Genomic DNA, 21,654 nt, shown 5'->3' with positions numbered 1-21,654 from the left:
CTGGAAACACTATACAGTACAAGGCAGTTTATTTTAACCAGCTGCTGAAACATCAAAGGAACAGGTCTCACCTCAGGGAGCAAGCAATTACAGGGGCTACACGTCTACCCCATTATTCTTACGGATCTGCTCTCTCACAGGCAAATCATACCGTAATCACCAACATATTATTTGATCAAAACGTATTGTCGGAATTAAGATGCAATTCAAGAGCTTGCTGACAAATCCAACAAGTCAAGGCAGCAGTGCTATAATTAGAGTTTTGAGACTCTACACACGGAGGTCACATTTAGAGCAGGAGGGATGAGGACTCGGTCTTCACTAAGGGAGAGTATGAAATGGAAACGAGCCTTCAGAGACCACTACAAAACATCTCTTATGGAAATGAAGCCAGGGAGGGCTGTATGTGTTAATAGACCTCTTCCTGATACAATGTGTACTGTTGTAATAATAACCCCACTCATTCCCCTAATCCTCTCAGAGGACATTGCATCCTGCAGAGAGACAGAGTACTCATCGTTATGACTCATGTAAATGAGGCCGCTGCCAACTCTCTGCGCCTCTCTCCCTCTGTGTGATGTTGAGAAGCATGCTGGGTTTGTGAGTGATGGGCCTCCCTGGGGATACTAATGAAATGGGGCGGTAATCACTGGTGCCCTGACTGAGACACAGACGTATAGTTAAACACGTCCACACACACACTGCCAGATGGCCCAGATTCCTTCTCACCCAGCAACACTTTTTCCCCACTCACTCCACTCCAATATAATCTTGTCTTGTGTTTTTATTCTCAGTTTAATGCCAGGGCTAAGATTTGGCACCCCTCTGGCAGATGGGGCACAATGGCACAGCTGTAAATATCTGCGCTGTGGGGAGTGGCATATTGGGGAAGAGAACACAAAATAGCAAAACAAACACTCACATGAATGATGACTCCTTTGTCCAGCAGACTCTGCTTCTTTGCGGTCATCACAAAGTAGTGTGTGTTGTCTCTGTAGTACACAATGTTCTCCAGATCAATCCCTGCAACCACAACACAAAGCTTCATAAACAACTTTATGTCAGTCATGTTGACTAGGTTGACCGTACAACCATATTGGTTGAACCGGTCGTACAGTAGGGACTGGCTCAGTGGCAAATCCAGTGTGTATCTTATAAAAATGTGAGTGATGGGACACGACCCTTTCATTAAGAGGGGATTGGAGGGGAGGGGATTCCGGCCTGTCTTCACGCTGCTGAACCTCACAAAGCTAAGCAGGCTGCTAGAATCAGCAGCACTAGATCCTCCAAGGTGTGTTAACATGGGAAAGCATTTCTTATCTACCCGACAGGCTCGTACTTCAGCATAAACACTCCCTTCTTCGTAGGAGCCACACTGGTTTCATTGATTAAAACATATTGCGGTTCCCACTGGACTGATGTGATGACACCTAGGGAAACAGCATTCTCGAAGTAAATTAGCCTGGTCGCACATCAATGACCATAAGAGTTGGCAAGATCGCACAAACAGATCTAAGACCTGGCTAGAGGTCAATGCCCTGGAGAGGGGTACAGTAGGTGTGTGTGGGGTCAGGTTTGTGAGATGGCCCACCGGTCTCCTCTTTGAGATCCAGGAAGAACTTCTGGTTGAAGATGAAGGCCACTCCGCTGATCTCCTCCACCTTGGCCTCGGCTGTGGTATTCCTGTTGACGAAGTTGGCTGTGATGGCGATGGCCAGCTTGCCCCGGAACTCTTTCCTCCCGAAACCTACAGTACACGGCAAAGCATCATTATTGTTCTGCTGACACAGAACATCTTGGAAGTTAATCATTTTATACCGGATTAAACTGGGTCAGATTGACTTATCACAGAGTAATCATTTTAGTGTTATAAGGAACTACAGGCTGATAAGGTTCAAATAATGATATAAAACAACACAAGCATTAGGGGCATTATAAAATACTACATTTGAACTTTTTCTGAGCAATACTCTTGTCTGGGTGACAACTAACCCATTTATTTTCCTTTTTAGGTACAGACTACACTCAAGACCGATGCCAATACTGTAATTGACTTTCACCCATGTCACATGACCAGGTTCCATCCGTATACAAGCTGTTCATCTTCTCAGGTGGACTTCCGGGTAATGTGCTCTGACACAGGTCAAAGGTTCCCTGCACTATCTAGAATTAACTGCAGATGAAGACGAGTAGTCCCAAAAAATTATCCCGGTTTTCGATTAACAAAACCCCCAAAAATATGATTTTAGAGCTTTTTAATGAAAATTCCAAAGCCAAAAATAGTGAACATTCAAAACATTGAAAATATTCCATTGTCTGTCAGATCCACATACTGTAGACGTCATAGTAATTTCCTTTTTTCTATTGAAATAAGATATTTAAGTTATATTACTTCATTTGATTATTATTATTTTTCATTCCTTAAAGTCATCTTCACATCTCTGCTCAGGCAGTAGCAGCCAGCCAGCCAGACAACGTTATCTTTGTGCAGTCTTCAGTCATCCCACTTAGCTAGGCTAACCTGCCTAAGTATGCTGCAGAGCTGTCTGACGAAATCATTTTACTAGTGTTTCAAAGTAGATAAGGCATACTTTCACGAACTATCTCTATCCCTCTCTCTCATTGTTGTTGTGTACATTCCTCTCATGGTCTGTGTGTATCGAACCTAAAGTAGCAGGTGTAAAAGTGTATCCATCTCTGGCTGAGATGGAAAAAACAGGCACAATGGATTATGGTCATTGTAGTTAATTACCAAGTTTGTGTTGAACTAGGTTGATTATTTGGAGCATTGGGAAACGGAGCATTGGGCTAAGGAAAAAATATTAACTAAATGTCGGTCAATTAGTTGTGTAATAACCGAATAAATAAAACAAAAATGTAGGTTAATAGCTCAGCACAACTTATTCCCTCAGGCATGTTTCCTCTCACATACTGGAACACCTTGTGTGCAGTTCTATTGGACCTTCCCTTTAAGATATGACTGACATTTGAAGTATTTTATGACCATAAAGTGTTTATGACTGGCAAGCTAAGGGCCAAAGTCTGTCATTTTTGCCCCTTCTTTAGTTGAAAATGTTTCCAAGACAAGGCTCTAATTGTTCAGGTGTGCAACTTTAGCCATGCCCAAGGGTCTTACAGACTACTGTCAATGTTTACACAGTCAAACATAGTGTGTAGAGCAAATAACATCCCCATCATGTGTTCTTCTCACCGTCTAGCGTGTTTCTGCGTCCATCTGCACCGATCACCACGTCAAAGTCAAAGTCAGCAAGGGGGTGGTTTGCTGGTCTGATCTCAGCTCTCCATCCAGGCCCTGGGAAAAGGACAACATACAGTATTAGACAAGCGTTCAGAGACAGTGGCAAGCCAAATCAATACAGCAAGGAATATATTGTAAACATTTTCTATTTTCCATGACTGTTAAGGTTGCATTTGAGACATGTTTGTTATTGATGACAAGTCACTACATTGTGCTTTTTGATGAATGTGAAGGCACTGTTAAATACATAGCTAAGTTGTCTCCAACTATAAATAGCTGAAGTCTTGCTGAGGGTTTGTAATCTTTCACAATGCAGCGTGGTGAGTGGCAATGACGCAGAGAGAAACAGAGACCCTCTCCATATTAGCTCAACACTCCTGCCACACAGTCTCACAGAAACACACCATGCCCACAGCACTTTCTCCTGAGGTACCCCCTGAAGAACCCAGTCACTGCTGCAGAGGACACATTGCAACCCTACATTTAGGCTAGTCTTCCATCTTTATCAGTCTAGGGACAACCGTATGCTACTGTATAAACTAACTGGGGTAAAGAAAACAGGAGGTTTGTTCAAATTAAATGTTCAAAATCAAGTGGGGCAGTTACAGCAGTTGAGGTACTCTGAGGGACTTTGAAATACAGCTTCGGAAATATACATTGGGCTTGTTTTTGGCATCAACTAAAAATTAGGCAAGCAACACTGACCTACAAAGCACATGCGCTTCACTGCAGACCTAGAGGCAGCCTCTACTCGTAAATTGAATTATGCGGCCACGGGTTTCTAAATCAAGAACACAAGATTGAGAAGTAGCCAATCCATCTGTGGTGTGTGATGTCATTTTGATCAAGTACCAGGGCTTGAGGCAGAGAAAGACCTGGTGCAGCCAACCAATGAAACATCAGCAATAGTGCTAATCATACGAACTCAATATGAACAACAAATGAACAGAAATGTAAAAAGCAGATTTCTAACAAACATTCAAGCATGAAACAAACCGTGTTGTAAACACAGCTGTTTAGTGCCATGCTTTCACAGACTGATGCTGGACCTGATACCACTGTGTTGGATTGAAAAGTGTGGCGACAGAAAGACAGAAAAACATGACCGGTTCATGTCCAGAGGTGGGAAACGCTGTATTTTCTAACTGAACCGAAAGAGAGTCACCTTCATTCTCCTGGTTCTCCGGTGGCTCTAGCAGTTTGACAAACTCCACGTTGACATGGACCTCCACCCCCACGATGAGGGAGACCTTCAGCAGCATGAGCTGGAGCTGGCGAATACCTTCAGACACATACAGACCAGGTATAATTAAGCAATAAGGCCAGAGGGGGTGTAGTATATAGCCAATATACTATGACTAAGGGCTGTTCATATGCACGACGCAACGCGGAGTGCCTGGAGACAGCCCTTAGCCATGGTATATTGGCCATATACCACAAACCCCAGAGGTGCCTTATTGCTATTATAAACTGGTTACCAACATAATTAGAGCAGTAAAAATAAATGGTTTTCATACCCATGGTATACGGTCTGACATACCACAGCTGTCAGCCAATCAGCATTCAGGGCACGAACCACACAGTTTATAATTTACAACACATATCCAACTACACACACACAGTCTCCAATAACCTGTGGCATTACTAGGCTTCCAGATACATGGTTAGTGAACTGCCACGTGACTGATAATCCATTCTGAGGTATAGGTGTAGCTAGCTAGCAGCTGGTAAATCTATTTTCAACTTCATAGGTTAATCTGAGAAGCATTGTTCATCTCAGCGAGTATTTCTGACTCTGTTCCTAAAGCAGAGAGGGTCAGGAAAGGCAGCATCTTCCACATGGGGACAGAATAAGCCTCATAGGAACAAGCTGGACATTTCACTGGAAAAACCACCCAGTTGCCAAATGTTCTGATAAAGGACACAAGAAGGCCTGTTTGTGGCATCAGTGGTTTTGAAACACACACAGTATTTGTATTTATGGGCTCCTCTACTTTGCATGTTGTTATCTAAGGCACGGCAGTTGCAGGGAGATATAACACTCTTACACACACAATCGTCAGATTTCTCAGCAGAGCAAGCCAGATATATTTTAAAAAATCCAACTGAAGAACGTAGTGACTGATAGGAAGAGATCATGTAACAATGTTACCATCTGATAAATCTTTCAGCCACATTCAACTTCCTCAGTCAGTTTTCCCCAGCAGAACATCAAAACAAGGAAGAATAACATTACTTAACATACTTTCATATGAGATAAGAATGACATTAGCAGTACAATACTTACTGATGTGGTCTATGGCTCCAGCACAGAATTTGCCATAGAACTTCTTGGCCCCGAGGCCCCTGAGGTCGTGGATGGTGTAGGGCCACAGATGCAGCACGTTGTTCCTGGAAAAGGTGTCCCTCTTCTCAATCACCACCACCTTGGCCCCCAGCAGAGCCAGCTCAATGGCCGTACGCAAGCCACAGGGCCCCCCTCCGATGATCAGACACTTGAGAGAGAGACACACTTCGTCATCAGTGTACAATACAATCTGTAGTTAAACAACCAGGAAACACATCTCACATAATCAACAAAATGTTGCAGGGGTGAAATTAAGAAAACTGCGATTAGCTACATCAAAGGCGATCACCTCTTCTACATTAGTTATATTGTATTGCAACCTCTAGTATAAAGCATCAAACATTAAAACAAGGCCTCATAAGGGGAACTGAAAGGGGAACATAGCAATATAAGAGCATATAGGGCCCCATAATGCATCAGGTTTCATATCCTACAATAAAACGGAACCACTTCAGTCATTCACTGGAGTGAGCCACTGACCTCTGTGTTCACTGAAGGCATTACAGAGAGAGCAAGGAGATTACCTTATCCTCTGCCGTAGTTGTCGGCCTGTCATATGGGCAACTCCACGGTAACGGAATGATGCTGAGACTCAGATTCTTCACTTTAAAATGTATGCCAAACAAAAACCAATGATTGCAAAGTTAAATAGACCATATAACTCTACGCACAAGGACAACTTTTAACAATTTCCACTGGAAATCTTACACAAAACACATTTACATGAAGAACAGTGCAGATTCAAAGTTTGGTAAGAATGATGGCACAAATCGTGTATAGAGTTGTATGGTTTGTGACTCAAACATCTGATACAGAGCGTTGGACACAGTCAGGTATTTGAAGGTTACTGGGCCCGAGTGTGGTGGGTTTGAATGGGCTTCTCACTCCACTGATCTCACTTGGACATGGATGTCTGCTATGCATTATGGGGATTTGTCTCACCAGACAAACAGCGTTGCTGAAAAGGGTTCAGCTGATTCCAGTCAAACTAAGTCCTCAAGCGATACTGTATGTGCCATTCATGAGGTTGTTATTACTAGAGACTTGACCTGTGGTATTTCAACTACACACAGCTTGTAAAATCTCAGCATACATAGCATATTCAATAGAATTGAAGCCCATTTAGACCAAACAAAGGAGACAATGAACTGTTGGAATGAAAGGAATTCATTGGTCTTAATGTGGCTCTGTACAAGGTGAATGATTGTCACTGGGATATGGAGATGATAGTGTTATTTGGCTCTGTGTTGAACTGTGGGTTTTGGGCTATTCTTAGAGAATGCCTGAGTCAGCGCTCACGTTGTTGTGTACTGTTTCCAGAGCTTGTCATTAACCGTACACAGATTGCACCAAAAGAGGTCAACCAAGGGTGAAAAACGATTGAGTCACTTTTACTGGACGCAACAATAAGGATGATGAGTTCAGTCCTGCAAGTACGGCAGGGCCAACACTCAGCTGTTTACCCACGTGTGACCGCTGTGTTTTTAAAGGTCTTGTAAAATACACGTTTCCTTATTGGTCCAGTTTGACTGTTTACTGAAAAGTATTGTTTGACTTAACTGCAGCTTTGTGAAACTGGTGCTTATATAGAACAGAGGTGTGTCCAGTGCCATTCAGGTTCAGACACGATGCCCCGATGAGGGATTGCTCAAAAGACTAGGCATAGTTTCACAATGAACATGGTTTGTTAACATCTGTACAATGTAAACCTATGGTGATATTTCATCACTTTCAGACACAAAACCCAACCCTGATTGGTTCATTGGTGAGGAGGTTCATGGGTGCCTAGGTTCATGCATGTCTGGACACACACAGGAAATCCAAGATCCCTTAATACTGCTGCACTATTTGATGATATACAGTGGGGAGAACAAGTATTTGATACACTGCCGATTTTGCAGGTTTTTCTACTTACAAAGCATGTAGAGGTCTGTCATTTTTATCATAGGTACACTTCAACTGTGAGAGACGGAATCTAAAACAAAAATCCAGAAAATCACATTGTATGATTTAAGTAATTAATTTGCATTTTATTGCATGACATAAGTATTTGATACATCAGAAAAGCAGAACTTAATATTTGGTACAGAAACCTGTTTGCAATTACAGAGATCATACGTTTCCTGTAGGTCTTGACCAGGTTTGCACACACTGCAGCAGGGATTTTGGCCCACTCCTCCATACAGACCTTCTCCAGATCCTTCAGGTTTCGGGGTTGTCGCTGGGCAATACAGACTTTCAGCTCCCTCCAAAAGATGTTCTATTGGGTTCAGGTCTGGAGACTGGCTAGGCCACTCCAGGACCTTGAGATGCTTCTTACGGAGCCACTCCTTAGTTGCCCCGGCTGTGTGTTTCGGGTCGTTGTCATGCTGGAAGACCCAGCCACGACCCATCTTCAATGCTCTTACTGAGGGAAGGAGGTTGTTGGCCAAGATCTCGCGATACATGGCCCCATCCATCCTCCCCTCAATACGGTGCAGTCGTCCTGTCCCCTTTGCAGAAAAGCATCCCCAAAGAATGATGTTTCCACCTCCATGCTTCACAGTTGGGATGGTGTTCTTGGGGTTGTACTCATCCTTCTTCTTCCTCCAAACACGGCGAGTGGAGTATAGACCAAAAAGCTCTATTTTTATCTCATCAGACCACATGACCTTCTCCCATTCCTCCTCTGGATCATCCAGATGGTCATTGGCAAACTTCAGACGGGCCTGGACATGCGCTGACTTGAGCAGGGGGACCTTGCGTGCGCTGCAGGATTTTAATCCATGACGGCGTAGTGTGTTACTAATGGTTTTCTTTGAGACTGTGGTCCCAGCTCTCTTCAGGTCATTGACCAGGTCCTGCCGTGTAGTTCTGGGCTGATCCCTCACCTTCCTCATGATCATTGATGCCCCACGAGGTGAGATCTTGCATGGAACCCCAGACCGAGGGTGATTGACCGTCATCTTGAACTTCTTCCATTTTCTAATAATTGCGCCAACAGTTGTTGCCTTCTCACCAAGCTGCTTGCCTATTGTCCTGTAGCCCATCCCAGCCTTGTGCAGGTCTACAATTTTATCCCTGATGTCCTTACACAGCTCTCTGGTCTTGGCCATTGTGGAGAGGTTGGAGTCTGTTTGATTGAGTGTGTGGACAGGTGTCTTTTCTACAGGTAACGAGTTCAAACAGGTGCAGTTAATACAGGTAATGAGTGGAGAACAGGAGGGCTTCTTAAAGAAAAACTAACAGGTCTGTGAGAGCCGGAATTCTTACTGGTTGGTAGGTGATCAAATACTTATGTCATGCAATAAAATGCAAATTAATTACTTAAAAATCATACAAATGTGATTTTCTGGATTTTTGTTTTAGATTCCGTCTCTCACAGTTGAAGTGTACCTATGATAAAAATTACAGACCTCTACATGCTTTGTAAGTAGGAAAACCTGCAAATTTGACAGTGTATCAAATACTTGTTCTCCCCACTGTATGTTGAATTTATTAAATATAGAAAAGTACACATGAGTACACATTCCAGGCGATGCTTTCCAAAGGTCTGGAGGGTCAACATTTCAATACAACAATTAATAAACTGACATTCTCAAGTGAGTCGTCCATATGGAATGTGAGTGCATATTACAAGATCACTGTGTACATAGTGAACCATTCTGAATGAATAGGATATGCTAATATACATTTGATACATAAAACAAGCCCTTGCATAAGAACCAAAACTATTCCGGTCACTACAGCAACGTAAAACAAAGCCACAAACCCACTTTAAATGGGAGGCAAGAAAATAGTTGTCCATGGAATTTGGCTACCAGACAAGCGCCACCCGGAGTCGCTCACCATCGTCTAGGCCTATCTAACTCTGGCCTCCTTCCCTTAGGACCTCTAATATTTTCCTCTGAGAGTTATTAAGTCATGCAAACAGTATGCTAAACATTCTAGAAAAGGTAGACCTAAATGAGCAGAAAAAATATTTTTTGTTCCTACCAAAATCCATTGCGTTGTGATAGATTTGCTGATTTTGCCCTGTCAAATAATTGGTTTATCATGCTTTCTTTGTTTGACATGATCCCGTGGACGTGTGCAACGTAGCTGTTCATTTCTCTGCATTGCTCCCATAAGAAGCATCTACCAGCTGGGTGTACAGGGATATCATATCTCAAGACAGTGTAAGAGATACACAGCAAAAGTATGTCATGCATTATAACATTACCATGAAAGAGAAGTCACATTATGAACCTACTGTACAACTAGTACTTTACATACTGTAAACCATATAATTAAATAGTACTTTAACCTCTTTTGTATAACTGCCTTAATTCTGCCAAGGCAGCAGCTAATGGTGATCCATTATAAATACAAATACAAATCTTTGACCAACATTTTATAAAGTAAAAACCACTTATCAAGTTGTAAACTATTAAGAGTTTTGAGTGAATGTGAATTGATGTCACAGGGCTTCGATTTGATAAAACTGTAGTCTGATTCATAGTGAAGAATTTAATAAAAAGTAGCCTATTCCGTCACAGACGTTGACCAGAGTCTTTGCTACATCTGACACAGGGAAGTTATAAATCAAAACCAACCAGGTATGAATCATCAATCCCTAAGCAGATATAGGATATTAGCATGGAGATCATCATCTATTCAATCCCAATGTGGAAGGTTTGCCCAAAGGCAAATACAGGGTTTGTTCATTTAAGGCTTCTTCCTTATATCTACAGGAAACTGCCAAAATAATGGACAAACTTGAGTAAATGAAGGATACAAAGTATATTGAAAGCAGGTGCTTTCACACAGGCGTTGTTCCAGAGTTAATTAAGCAATTAACATCCCATCATGCTTAGGGTCATGTATAAAAATGCTGGGCAGGCCATTATTTTGGCTACCATGGCTATGCCCTCATTTACATTGACCCCCTTTATTATTGATTTCTTTATTTTAATAGTTTTGCACTGACTCCCTTGCACTGTCTTTATGCACGCTCACTAGACTCTACCCACACACATACTACACTGACAATCCAACACACAAATATTGACGCCACACACGGTTTATTATACAGTATATCCTGATTGCCTAGTAACTTTTACCCCTACCCACATTTGAACACTTATGGGAGATTCTGGAGCGGCGCCTGAGTCAGCGTCACTGTGAAATCACAGGAGGTTGGTGGTACCTTAATTAATAATATAATAATATGCCATTTAGCAGACGCTTTTATCCAAAGCGACTTAGTCATGTGTGCATACATTTTTACGTATGGGTGGTCCCGGGGATCGAACCCACTACCCTGGCGTTATAAGCGCCATGCTCTACCAATTGAGCTACAGAGGACCACTAGTTGGGGAGGACGGGCTCGTGGTAATGCCTGGAGCGGAATAGTATCAAATACATGGTTTCCATATGTTTGATGCCATTCCATTTGTTCCATTCCAGACATTATTATGAGGAGTCCTCCCCTCAGCAGCCTCCACTGTGTGAAAGCTTGGCTGACTTCTTACCCTAGTGCCCTCACAGGCTTTGGCTTTCTTGTACTCCTTGTGGCCGGCTCTCTTATCCAGTTTGGTCCAGAGGGCCTTGGCCTTCCAGTTGGTGACTGTGGCTTTGAGGTTGCTGTAGAAGTTCCTGTAGTCCAGCGGGTCCAGATCCATCTGCCTGCATAAGATACTAAAGGCCTGCATAGTGCCCTTACACGTGGACGCCTGGACAAAGTTCTCAAAGAGCTGCCCGGCCTGGGCACTCCTCTCATCCTCTGTTTCACACATCTTCTGTTTTGGAGAGTGTCCGTCACTCCCTCGCACCGTCCCCAGCCGCTCACTGGCTTAGTTAGACTATGATACGACTGCCATCTCAGCGTGTTCTGGAAAGGAACATTTTATTTTATTATTACAGCATCACTCTGCACTCAGACTATGGACAAAAATAACCTAGACATTCTCTGTGATATGGTCTCCCAAGTAATAATGTTACGTGGTAATAAATAGCACTCTTAATAAAACAGAACATCACAAATTACTTTTCTTAAAAATTCAACACAAGAGTAATTTGCACCCTTCAGCTTGATTATGTTACTGGACATTTAAAAAAAATCTAAACAAGGATATATCACATTACAAATGTATGGAATATCTGTAGCATGTTCTCAAAAGACACTATACAACATGCATCCTTGAGAGAAGATTCTCAAAGTGTGAACCAACATTTCCACTGAGTAGTCACAGGGAAACACAGAAGATGTTGAAATAGTACGGCCTGTTTAAAGCATGAGGATGCTGTTGCATAAAACATAATAAATACCCCTAATTTGCATAGCTGGAGATGTTCATCAGCTCTGAAACAAACCAAAAAGTCCCAGGGATGAGAAGAGAGATCTTTCCACATTCCAACACCCGTGTACCCTATATATACACACACACACACACACACACACACACACTTCACTGCCTCCGTCTGCAGCCCAAATAATAGGACAAGCGACGCCATTCAACTAGCCATCATTCAGTAATTGATCCGCTTCAAGTAAGCATTCCACCAATTTCAAGCAGCATATTGTAGGAGCATGTGCTCATGATGTATCCAAGGAAATCAAATCTGTTATTCAGTGTATAATACGTTCTCTCAACAATGACTCTACCCTTCATGTCAATTGGAATGGAAACCTGGATGTGTTAAAGGAACCATCAAAGTACTAAAGTAGGGGAGAATGCAGTTTCCATGAGGCCTGAAACAGGATCCCCATTGATATTTGGATCAGTTGAATGGCTATGTGCAGACTGCAGGAGTGTGCAACCCAAACAAGTGAGAAGTCTGGCCGTCGTGGCAGAGGCCTGCCAGTCTATGGTAGCTCTTGTCTCTCCACCGCTTTTAGTGGACCAGAGGGGGTATAACATCTCTCATACCTAATCACGTTTGGCAGATTGCAACATCTCATCTAGCAGAGGCTCTGGCATTGAAAGTCAGATGCGCTCTGCTCCAAGATACACTGCTCTTCTTTCTGACCTGAGTTAACCACTCATGGGACGTTTCAGCTCAGTCAAGAGAGAAATACAATTTAAATTACATGACTTGTGATTGGGAATTCTCACATTTCAACTTAGCTTCCTCTAGGGGGGGTTAAAGACACACAGTAACTCAAACACTTCCAGGGAGTCAGTGTGGTATGGGAGAGTTCACGGCCTAATCTATATTTAACCGCTTTAAGCGCTGTGGGAAATTGCACAGGAAGTGTTCGGCATTATATCGCACTCACAATCTGCCTCTATTTGTAGAAACAGTTTTAAGTAGAGTAGGAAAAACTGGAACAAGACATTTATATTTCCACTGAAATCCTTGTATTTAGACACGCACATAAGGGAAATGTAGGGTAAATAAAACTGCCTCCGTCATTCATATATTCTAAACACTGTCCAAATGATTTTGTTAATAGAACACACTATTCAACAAAGGGAGAATGGCACTACCCAATCATAGGGAATACTACGTAAGCCCATTTGCATTGGGGTGACTCGCAATACAGCGCTGTATGGAATGAGAGGCTGTCGTTAAAGGTTGTCCGAGCCAGTCTATAGCTGGGGATAAAGACTAATGAGAAGTTAACATTCACACTAGACCTTTGGTTTAGGATTGGGAAACAACAAGCTGAAAAAGGAAGTCAGAATGTTGAAATGGTTTGCTTTTGACCCGAAATGTAAACCAAGTATTTATAATATGGGCTAAGAGAGGCATGACAGAATGTTATACTATTGTAGAGGATGGAGCTCTTTAAGTTTTCAGAATTTGAAGGAGAAGAATGGTATGAACTTTTTTTTTTTATCTAGATTTTTTCAGATAATGGATTATTTAGAAAAAGCGAAAATATTGCACCTTCTGCAAAACCAAAATGGGCCTGTCATGTAATTCGAAATGCATATAAACAAGGCACATCCAATAAAATGTCTTCACACTCATGGCCCAATTGCCTGTAAAAAGAGATTCAACCTTTTATATTAAAGCAAAAATGGGAGAAAGAATTAAGGACTGATATTTCAGAGGAAGGGACAATATGCAAAACATAACATACTTCTACAAACTCAAGAACATGGCGGGAGTTTGATGGGAAAAAAATTCTTTTTCATCACACCTAGAAAAAACCAACAGCTAGGTACACAACAACCATGTTAGCGGCCATGTCCATGTACAGTACCTTCAGAAAGGTAAGGAAAGAGTATACAGTAGTGGAGGCTGCTGAGGGGAGGACGGCTCATAGTAATGACTGGAATAGAGTCAATAGAATAGTTTCAAACATGTGGTTTCAATGGGGTTGATACCATTCCAGCCATTACTATGAGCTGTCCTCCCCTCAGCAGCCTCCACTGGTATACAGGTCGAGCTAACCAAGGAGTATAATGTCAGTGTGTCAAAGCACAGACAAGACATGGGTATCAGTTACAACAGCAAGAAAGGGGTTGGTTTTTACAACAGCCAGGCTATAACTTAACATTAGACATAATGATCTAAAAATGATCCTGCTTTTAAAATCTGTTATCATCGTTTGCCTCACCTGAGATTTGGAGTAGCCACGGGCAATTTGGAACAAGAGAAAGGGTTATACGTCTGTGTTCGTGAAAACTCTGTCAGCGTACAATAAAAAGTAAGGCTGTAAAATTCAACATACGCTCTTGCATAAGAGACCTTTTAAGGAAGTGTGCTTGATCACTGATAAAGGTTTAGGTAATTCTGACTCCATAGGTTTTTAACCCACAAAAGCACATTAATTTCATATACTGTAAGACATTTCCTCAAACATAACTAATTTTTTCTCAACTTAAGAGTTTAAATTGGATGCTTGATTCAAGGGTCATTGACAAAGCTAAATATTTCAGATTTAAAAAAAAGTTTGAGCTTTTGCATACATTTCCGCTACAAAATGAGTTTACTGTAGAAGTAAGCTTCTTATTAGTTATATAATATGCCATTTAGCAGACGCTTTTATCCAAAGCGACTTAGTCATGCGTGCATACATTATTATTTTTTTGTGTATGGGTGGTCCCGGGGATCGAACCCACTACCTTGGCGTTACAAGCGCCGTGCTCTACCAGCTGAGCTACAGAGGACCAGCGGACTGAGTACTGTGGTAGTAGACTGGGAGTGCTGGAGCACATAGTGTTAATGTCAAGAGAACAGAAGTCTGTCCAGCAGCACAGCATGAGACAGGGAAAGTCGTGCCTTCTCAGTGTGAGACAGGAATCAAAGAAGGTGGTCCTCCCTCCTCTGTAGCTCAGTTGGTAGAGCATAGTGCTGGCAACGCCAAGATAGTGGGTTCGATTCCCGGGACAACCCTTACTTAAAATGTATGCACGCATGACTAAAATGGCACACACACACACTGAACAAATATATAGAAACGCAACATGGTCCCATGTTTCATGAGCTGAAATAAAAGGTCCAAGAAATGTTTCATTTGCACAAAATTCATTTGCACAAAATTAGTTTACATCCTTGTTCGTGAGCATTTCTCCTTTGCCAAGAGATAATCAATCCACCTGACAGTTGTGGCATATCAATAAACTGATGAAACAGCATGATCATTACACAGGTGCACCTTGTGCTGGGGACAAAAGGCCACTAAAATGTGCAGTTGTGTCACACAACACAATGCCACAGATGTCTCAAGTTTTGAGGGAGTGTGCAATTGATTTGCTGACTGCAGGAATGTCCACCAGAGCTGTTGCCAGAGACTAATGTTAATTTTTCTACCATAAGCCGCCTCCAACGTCATTTTAGAGAATTTGTCAGTATGTCCAACCCTCTTATAATAATAATAAGCCATTTAGCAGATTTTTTTTTTTTTTGTATGGGTGGTCCCGGGGATCGAACCCACTACCTTGACGTTACAAGCGCCGTGCTCTACCAGCTGAGCTACAGAGGACCACTTCACAACCACAGACCACGTGCATGGCGTCGTGTGGGTGACCGGTTTGCTGATGTCAACGTTGTGAACAGAGTGCCCCATGGTGGCGGTGGGGTTATGGTAAAGGCAGGCATAAGCTACGGACAACGAACACAATTGCATTTTAATTTGAACGCACAGAGATACCGTGATGAGATCCTGAGGCCCATTGTCGTGCCATTTATCCGCCGCCATCACCTCATGTTTCAGCATAATGCACGGCCACATGTCGCAAGGATCTGTACACAATTCCTGGAAACTGAAAATGTCCCAGTTCTTCCATGGCCTGCATGCTCTGGATCGACAGCGTGTTCCAGTTCCCGCCAATTTCCAGCAACTTCACACAGCCATTGAAGAAGAGTGGGACAACATTCCACAATCAACAGCCTGATCAACTCTGTTATGCTGCATGAGGAAAATGGTGGTCACACCAGATACTGACTGGTTTCCTGATACCTTTTTAAAATAAAGTATCTGTGACCAACAGATGCATATCTGTATTCCCAGTCATGTGAAATGCGTAGATTAGGGCCTAATGAATTAATTTCAATTGACTGATTTCCTTATATGAACTGTAACTGAGTAAAATCTATGAAATTGTTGCGTTATATCTATCTATCTATCAATCAATGAAGAGCTGACAAGTGCCTGGCCAGACAGACAGAGCCAGGAACACCTCAAAAAACACACTTCAAAAGACATGGCTCTGAGCACCAATCAAAGAGACTCAGATAATTCTCCCTAGACCACAACAGCCTGTATAAACTGACCTCTTTACAGTACAGGAAATGGGAATTTCATAATACAGTCTAGATCATTGCGCATTCGTTTTCTGAGGGGAAAATCCAAAGGTCTCACACTAAGCGTTAAGTGTTTAGGCGTGTCAGAGAGGTGATGTGGTGAAAGGGAATTCAAAGCGGTTGGCTGGTGACATGCAGGTTTTAATATGACGCTAATTAACTCCAGCACACTCAGTTTCCTCCCAGGCAGGAAACATCCCCTGGAGGAATGTCAAGAGATGTGAAATACAGACCTGCTTCAGGAAAGACAGCACAGTTTGTCATGGAGAAAGAGAAGGAACAAACAGAGAAGGCCATTTATGAAATATATATTAGTCAGGTCAGTGGTCTTCCTTTCCTCCAATCAGAAAAGGGACATAACCTAACTTGAAAAAGAGCATTCCAGTCATATATGAAATCAAATTAATAACATTCAAACTTAGATTCAACATTAAATAAATCATGGTCACACTCCTAATTTATTAGCATTTACTACAGATTCCACATCATAGAAAACGTCCTGCTTGACATGAACTCCAGTCTGTCTGCCCAATGGACGGTTTCATACGTTAGCCTTAATGACCGGGGTATGTAGGTCATACCATTACCACACAGGTCGTAATGACATCTCTGGAGGACCATCTAGAGACCAAATCTATGCACATCAAACCAGATATCACCCACACCCATCCTTGGCAGGATAAGCTATAAGAAGCCAGCGATCCATCAGTCACATACTTGCTATTCCCTTGGCTTAAAGACTCTGCATGGTCAATCTGACATCTGCAGTGGCCGTACAGCATTTACTTGCGATACGGCCTCTGCAGAAGGCAGGGCATTTATACTTCTTGCGCTTCACAGAGCAGAGCTGTTGTGAAGGAAGTTGTCAAGGAAGTGAGTTTGTGTTTATATAGGACCTCCCGCCCCCACCTACCGTCAACCAAACATGTCAATGTGGAGCTATACGGAGCCCTATTTGGCCTCCGATGGCATCGCAATTGCGTCACACCATCCATATGGAGCCTCCGACCATTTCTGGATCAAGCATAAAATTGACTTTTACACATTCAAGCAATTAGGCAAAGCATTAATGGGTGCTGAAGGCATTTTTCCTATTTTGTTGCGTTAAAACATGTAATTTAAATTGATTTTTATTTGGATTTCATGTTATGGATATACACAAAATAGTCCAAATTGGTGAAGTGAAATGAAAAAAATACTTGTTTGAAAAAATTCAAAAAAATTGCAGAAAAGTGGTGCGTGCGTGCATATGTATTCACCCCCTTTGCTATGAAGCCCCTAAAATCAGATCTGGTGAAACCAATTACCTTCTGAAGTCACATAATTAGTTAAAGTCCACCTGTGTGCAATCTAAGTGTCACATGATCTCAGTATATATACACACACCTGTTCTGAAAGGCCCCAGAGTCTGCAACACCACTAAGCAAGCAGCACCATGAAGACAAAGGAGCTCTCCAAACAGGTCAGGGACAAAGTTGTGGAGAAGTACAGATCAGGGTTGGGTTCCCACAGAGCACCATGAACATCCCACAGAGCACCATTAAATCCATTATTAAAAAATTGAAAGAATATGGCACCACAACAAACCTGCCAAGAGAGGGCCGACCACACATTCACAGACCAGGCAAGGAGGGCATTAATCAGAGAGGCAACAAAGAGACCAAAGATAACCCTGAAGGAGCTGCAAAGCTCCACAGCGGAGATTGGAGTATCTGTCCATAGGACCATTTTAAGCCATACACTCCACAGAGCTGGGCTTTATGGAAAAGTGGCCAGAAAAAAGCCATTGCTTAAAGAAAAAAATAAGCAAACACATTTGGTGTTCGCCAAAAGGCATGTGGGAGACTCCCCAAACATATGGAAGAAGGCACTCTGGTCAGATGAGACTAAAATTGAGCTTTTGGCCATCAAGGAAAACACTATGTCTGGAAAAAATACAGGGAAATTCTTAAGGGAAACCTGTTTCAGTCTTCCAGAGATTTGAGACTGGGACGGAGGTTCACCTTCCAGCAGGACAATGACCCTAAGCATACTGCTAAAGCAACACTCGAGTGGTTTAAGGGAAAACATTTAAATGTCTTGGAATCGCCTAGTCAAAGCCCAGACCTCAATCCAATTGAGAATCTGTGGTATGACTTAAAGATTGCTGTACACCAGCGGAACCCATCCAACTTGAAGGAGCTGGAGCAGTTTTGCCTTGAAGAATGGGCAGAATCCCAGTGGCTAGATGTGCCAAGCTTATAGACACATACCCCAAGAGACTTGCAGCTGTAATTGCTGCAAAAGGCGGCTCTACAAAGTATTGACTTTGGGGGGGTGAATAGTTATGCACGCTCAAGTTCTGTTATTTTTACTTATTTCTTGTTTGTTTCACAAAAAAAATATTTTGCATCTTCAAAGTGGTAGGCATGTTGTGTAAATCAAATGATACAAACCCCCCAAAAAATCAATTTTAATTCCAGGTTGTAAGGCAACAAAATAGGAAAATACTTTCGCAAGCGCCTGTACCAACCACCAGGGAGGAAAAGGAAGTATATGTGAAGGGAGAAATAGTGCAAGGGCTGGTAGAGAAGGACCCATTATCCTTGTAATTACTGCACAGTGCAAAGACATCCAGGAAGTGATTCTTGCTGTCAGATTATGGCAATTCCACAGTAACGGAATTAGGCTGAGACTCAGATTTTTCCATTTAAAATGTATGCCAAACAAAAACATTGATTTCAAAGTTTTATAAACCATACAACTATGCACAATGACTACTTTGAACAATTTACACAGTAAATTAAAGAAAGACATTTACTGGAAAAACTGTGCAGGTGCAAAGTTTGGTAACAGAATGACAGTAGAATCTCCCTCAGTTTTATTCTGATACCAAACTTTGTATCTGCACAGTTCTTCCTTTCATCGCTCTCGTCTAATTGAACACACTCCAAAACTTCACCATCACTGTAGCTTCATCACACCACAATATGCAACTGGAATATATAAATAATTAAATATACACTGAACACCATCAATTACCTCAATAGTAGATATATTGCATTATTAAAACCACATCAAAGAGCTCTGCAGTGTATTCATACATACCAATGATAGACCAAAGCAACTGCGAACCCCAGGAACATGACAGAGACTGCAAGCCCAGCTGTCATTAAGCAAGTACTGTATATGAGCAGGTAGATAAGGGAATAGACTCAGGGTGGAAGCCAATCATATCTGGAGTTTGGAGGAAAATCCATACAGGGACATTTACAACAAGTGGTCTTATCTACTAACTAACTGACTGATGTTTACTAATAAGAGCACAATGCAGTGCTTTGTAAAATACAATCCTACAAAAGTCACCTAATAAACAAGCAATCACAGTGATAATACTATAAAAGGAAAAAGTATGTCTCCCGCTCACATGCTTCTGTCTGTGTGGATACTTCCATCTCAGTCAACCTTCACAGAGAATAGATTGGCCTCAATCATCTGACAGAAACCCATCCGGTTCGAGAGTGACACCACTAGCTCCCGGTGTATTTTTGTCCTGCCTCTGGGCTGATACGCAGGCCCAGCCCTTATAAGTCGCTGACTTATTCCAGGAAGTAGTGACAGAGCTTGGGTAACTTTTTTTTACATGGGCAACAAGGAAGATATTATTATGGAAAGCTCACATCAAAAGCTAAAAGATTAACATCTCGGCCGTAACAATGGGATTGAGGCCCTTATAGAAAAATGCTTTGGCCATTGAGAGGGCTGGGGATTAAAGTCACATTGACAGGAACTACAGCCAGGGACTTGGTAAACAAGATGGGGCATACTGGTACAGGCAGAGCCAGGTTTCAATAAATGGCTATGTTCCCAGGAAATATTGACCTGAATGTGACAAATACATTCATATAATGTTGTTTCACAGACATTCATTTTATAGAGGCTAGAATTGAAAAAGTAGTGCAAAGATGTATCAGTTGACCAGGAGGTCCAATACACCTTTAAGTTGGCAATAGTCCAAAGAAAATAACCGTTTTGGTAGGGATTTGTCTAAGCACCTTTCACTCATACTTCTAGCTCCAATATGCAACTTTTTGGGCGACCCAACAAATGCACATAGAAATGTTAGTTATAGATCTGTCATTCACATCGAAAGCAAGTCTAAGCGGTAGCGCTGTTCTACTTGTGCTATGCTTCACGTTCTTAAGCGTTGTTTTTGCTTCTTACTTTTGGTTTTGTACACCAGCTTCAAACAGTTTCACTGTTCACAGAAAAAACAATTTCACTGCAGTGATACAATGATTCTCTACACATTGCTTGTTTTGTCACAAACTGAAATTAGGCAAACTATTTGAATTTTAGCATCCAGGAAATGGCAGAGCAATTTCTGCATATTGCACCTTTAAGCTCCTTGTGCCATTTGTTTTTCTAGTGGTCGTCTACAGAACGCCATAATGCATGTTTTGAAAGTGGCTTTTCAGTTCAGACAAGTCCATTATACAGGTAACTGACAAAATAATGGAAACACCTGCGTAAATGAGGGTTACAAAGTATACTGAAAGCAGGGGCTTCCACACAGGTGTGGTCCTGAGCTAATGAAGCAATTAACATCCCATCATGCTTATAGTCATGTACAAAAATGCTGGGCAGGCCATTATTTTGGCTACGCCCCAATAGGATGACAATGCCTCCATCCACAGGGCACGAGTGGTCACTGAATGGTTTGATGAGCATGAACAGCGATGTATGCCATGGCGGTCTCAGTCTCCATATCTCAACCCAATTGAACACATATGGGAGATACTGGAGCTGCACCTGAGACAGCGTTTTCCGCCACATCAACAAAACACCAAATTATGGATTTTCGCGTGGAAGAATGGTATCGCATCCCGCCAGTAGTTGCAGAATCTATGCCAAGGTGCATTGAAGCGGTTCTGGTTCGTGGTGGCCCAAAACCCTATTAAGACACTAAATTGGTGTTTCCTTTATTTTGGCAGTTACCTGTACATTACTGAAATGAACCCTCACCCAAAATGAACACCCTCGCAAAATATGTGCGTGTTCACATGAATAAACACAAACGGCTCAAAATGGCCTGATACAAACTTTTTCCTCAAGGGACAAAGCCACTAACTTCATTCTGACAGAGTTTAGCTGTAGTTTGTTAAATCCATCTGAATTCTATGACAGGTCACAGGACCCGAAGCACCTGCTCCACTCACTTCTGATCTGTTGATGGGAGGTAGGCCTATCCATCAACTATTTCCATAACAAACACATACTGGTATTCAAATCAGACAGAGCCAAAGTCATCCCTCAAAACAGACAGCCTTGGTTACAGCGTGATCAACTT

At 42.1% G+C, this 21,654-nt stretch overlaps 1 protein-coding gene across 13 annotated transcripts in view; it reads right to left on the bottom strand.

Annotated features, from left to right (window-relative positions):
* The window catches only part of mical2b (microtubule associated monooxygenase, calponin and LIM domain containing 2b), a 61,253-nt gene that overhangs the window by 38,943 nt on the left and 656 nt on the right, over positions 1-21,654 (bottom strand). For 8 of the 13 annotated variants that reach the window (XM_041838250.2, XM_041838255.2, XM_041838257.2 and 5 more), the window contains exons 1-8: positions 19,732-19,816; positions 19,413-19,541; positions 11,099-11,457; positions 5,547-5,754; positions 4,425-4,541; positions 3,212-3,313; positions 1,592-1,747; positions 923-1,023 (exon numbers count right to left, since the gene is read on the bottom strand). In XM_041838250.2, the coding sequence (XP_041694184.2) occupies positions 923-1,023; positions 1,592-1,747; positions 3,212-3,313; positions 4,425-4,541; positions 5,547-5,754; positions 11,099-11,362 (948 nt within the window). In that variant the 5' untranslated portion in view covers positions 11,363-11,457; positions 19,413-19,541; positions 19,732-19,816. The other 5 variants (XM_041838253.2, XM_041838252.2, XM_041838251.2 and 2 more) reach the window with 4 other exon arrangements.

This window comes from Coregonus clupeaformis, chromosome 6, assembly GCF_020615455.1.
Source record: "Coregonus clupeaformis isolate EN_2021a chromosome 6, ASM2061545v1, whole genome shotgun sequence".
Taxonomy (NCBI): Eukaryota; Metazoa; Chordata; class Actinopteri; order Salmoniformes; family Salmonidae; genus Coregonus; species Coregonus clupeaformis.
Note: the sequence above shows the minus strand (reverse complement) of the source record. Positions and strands in the feature narration are given on the sequence as shown.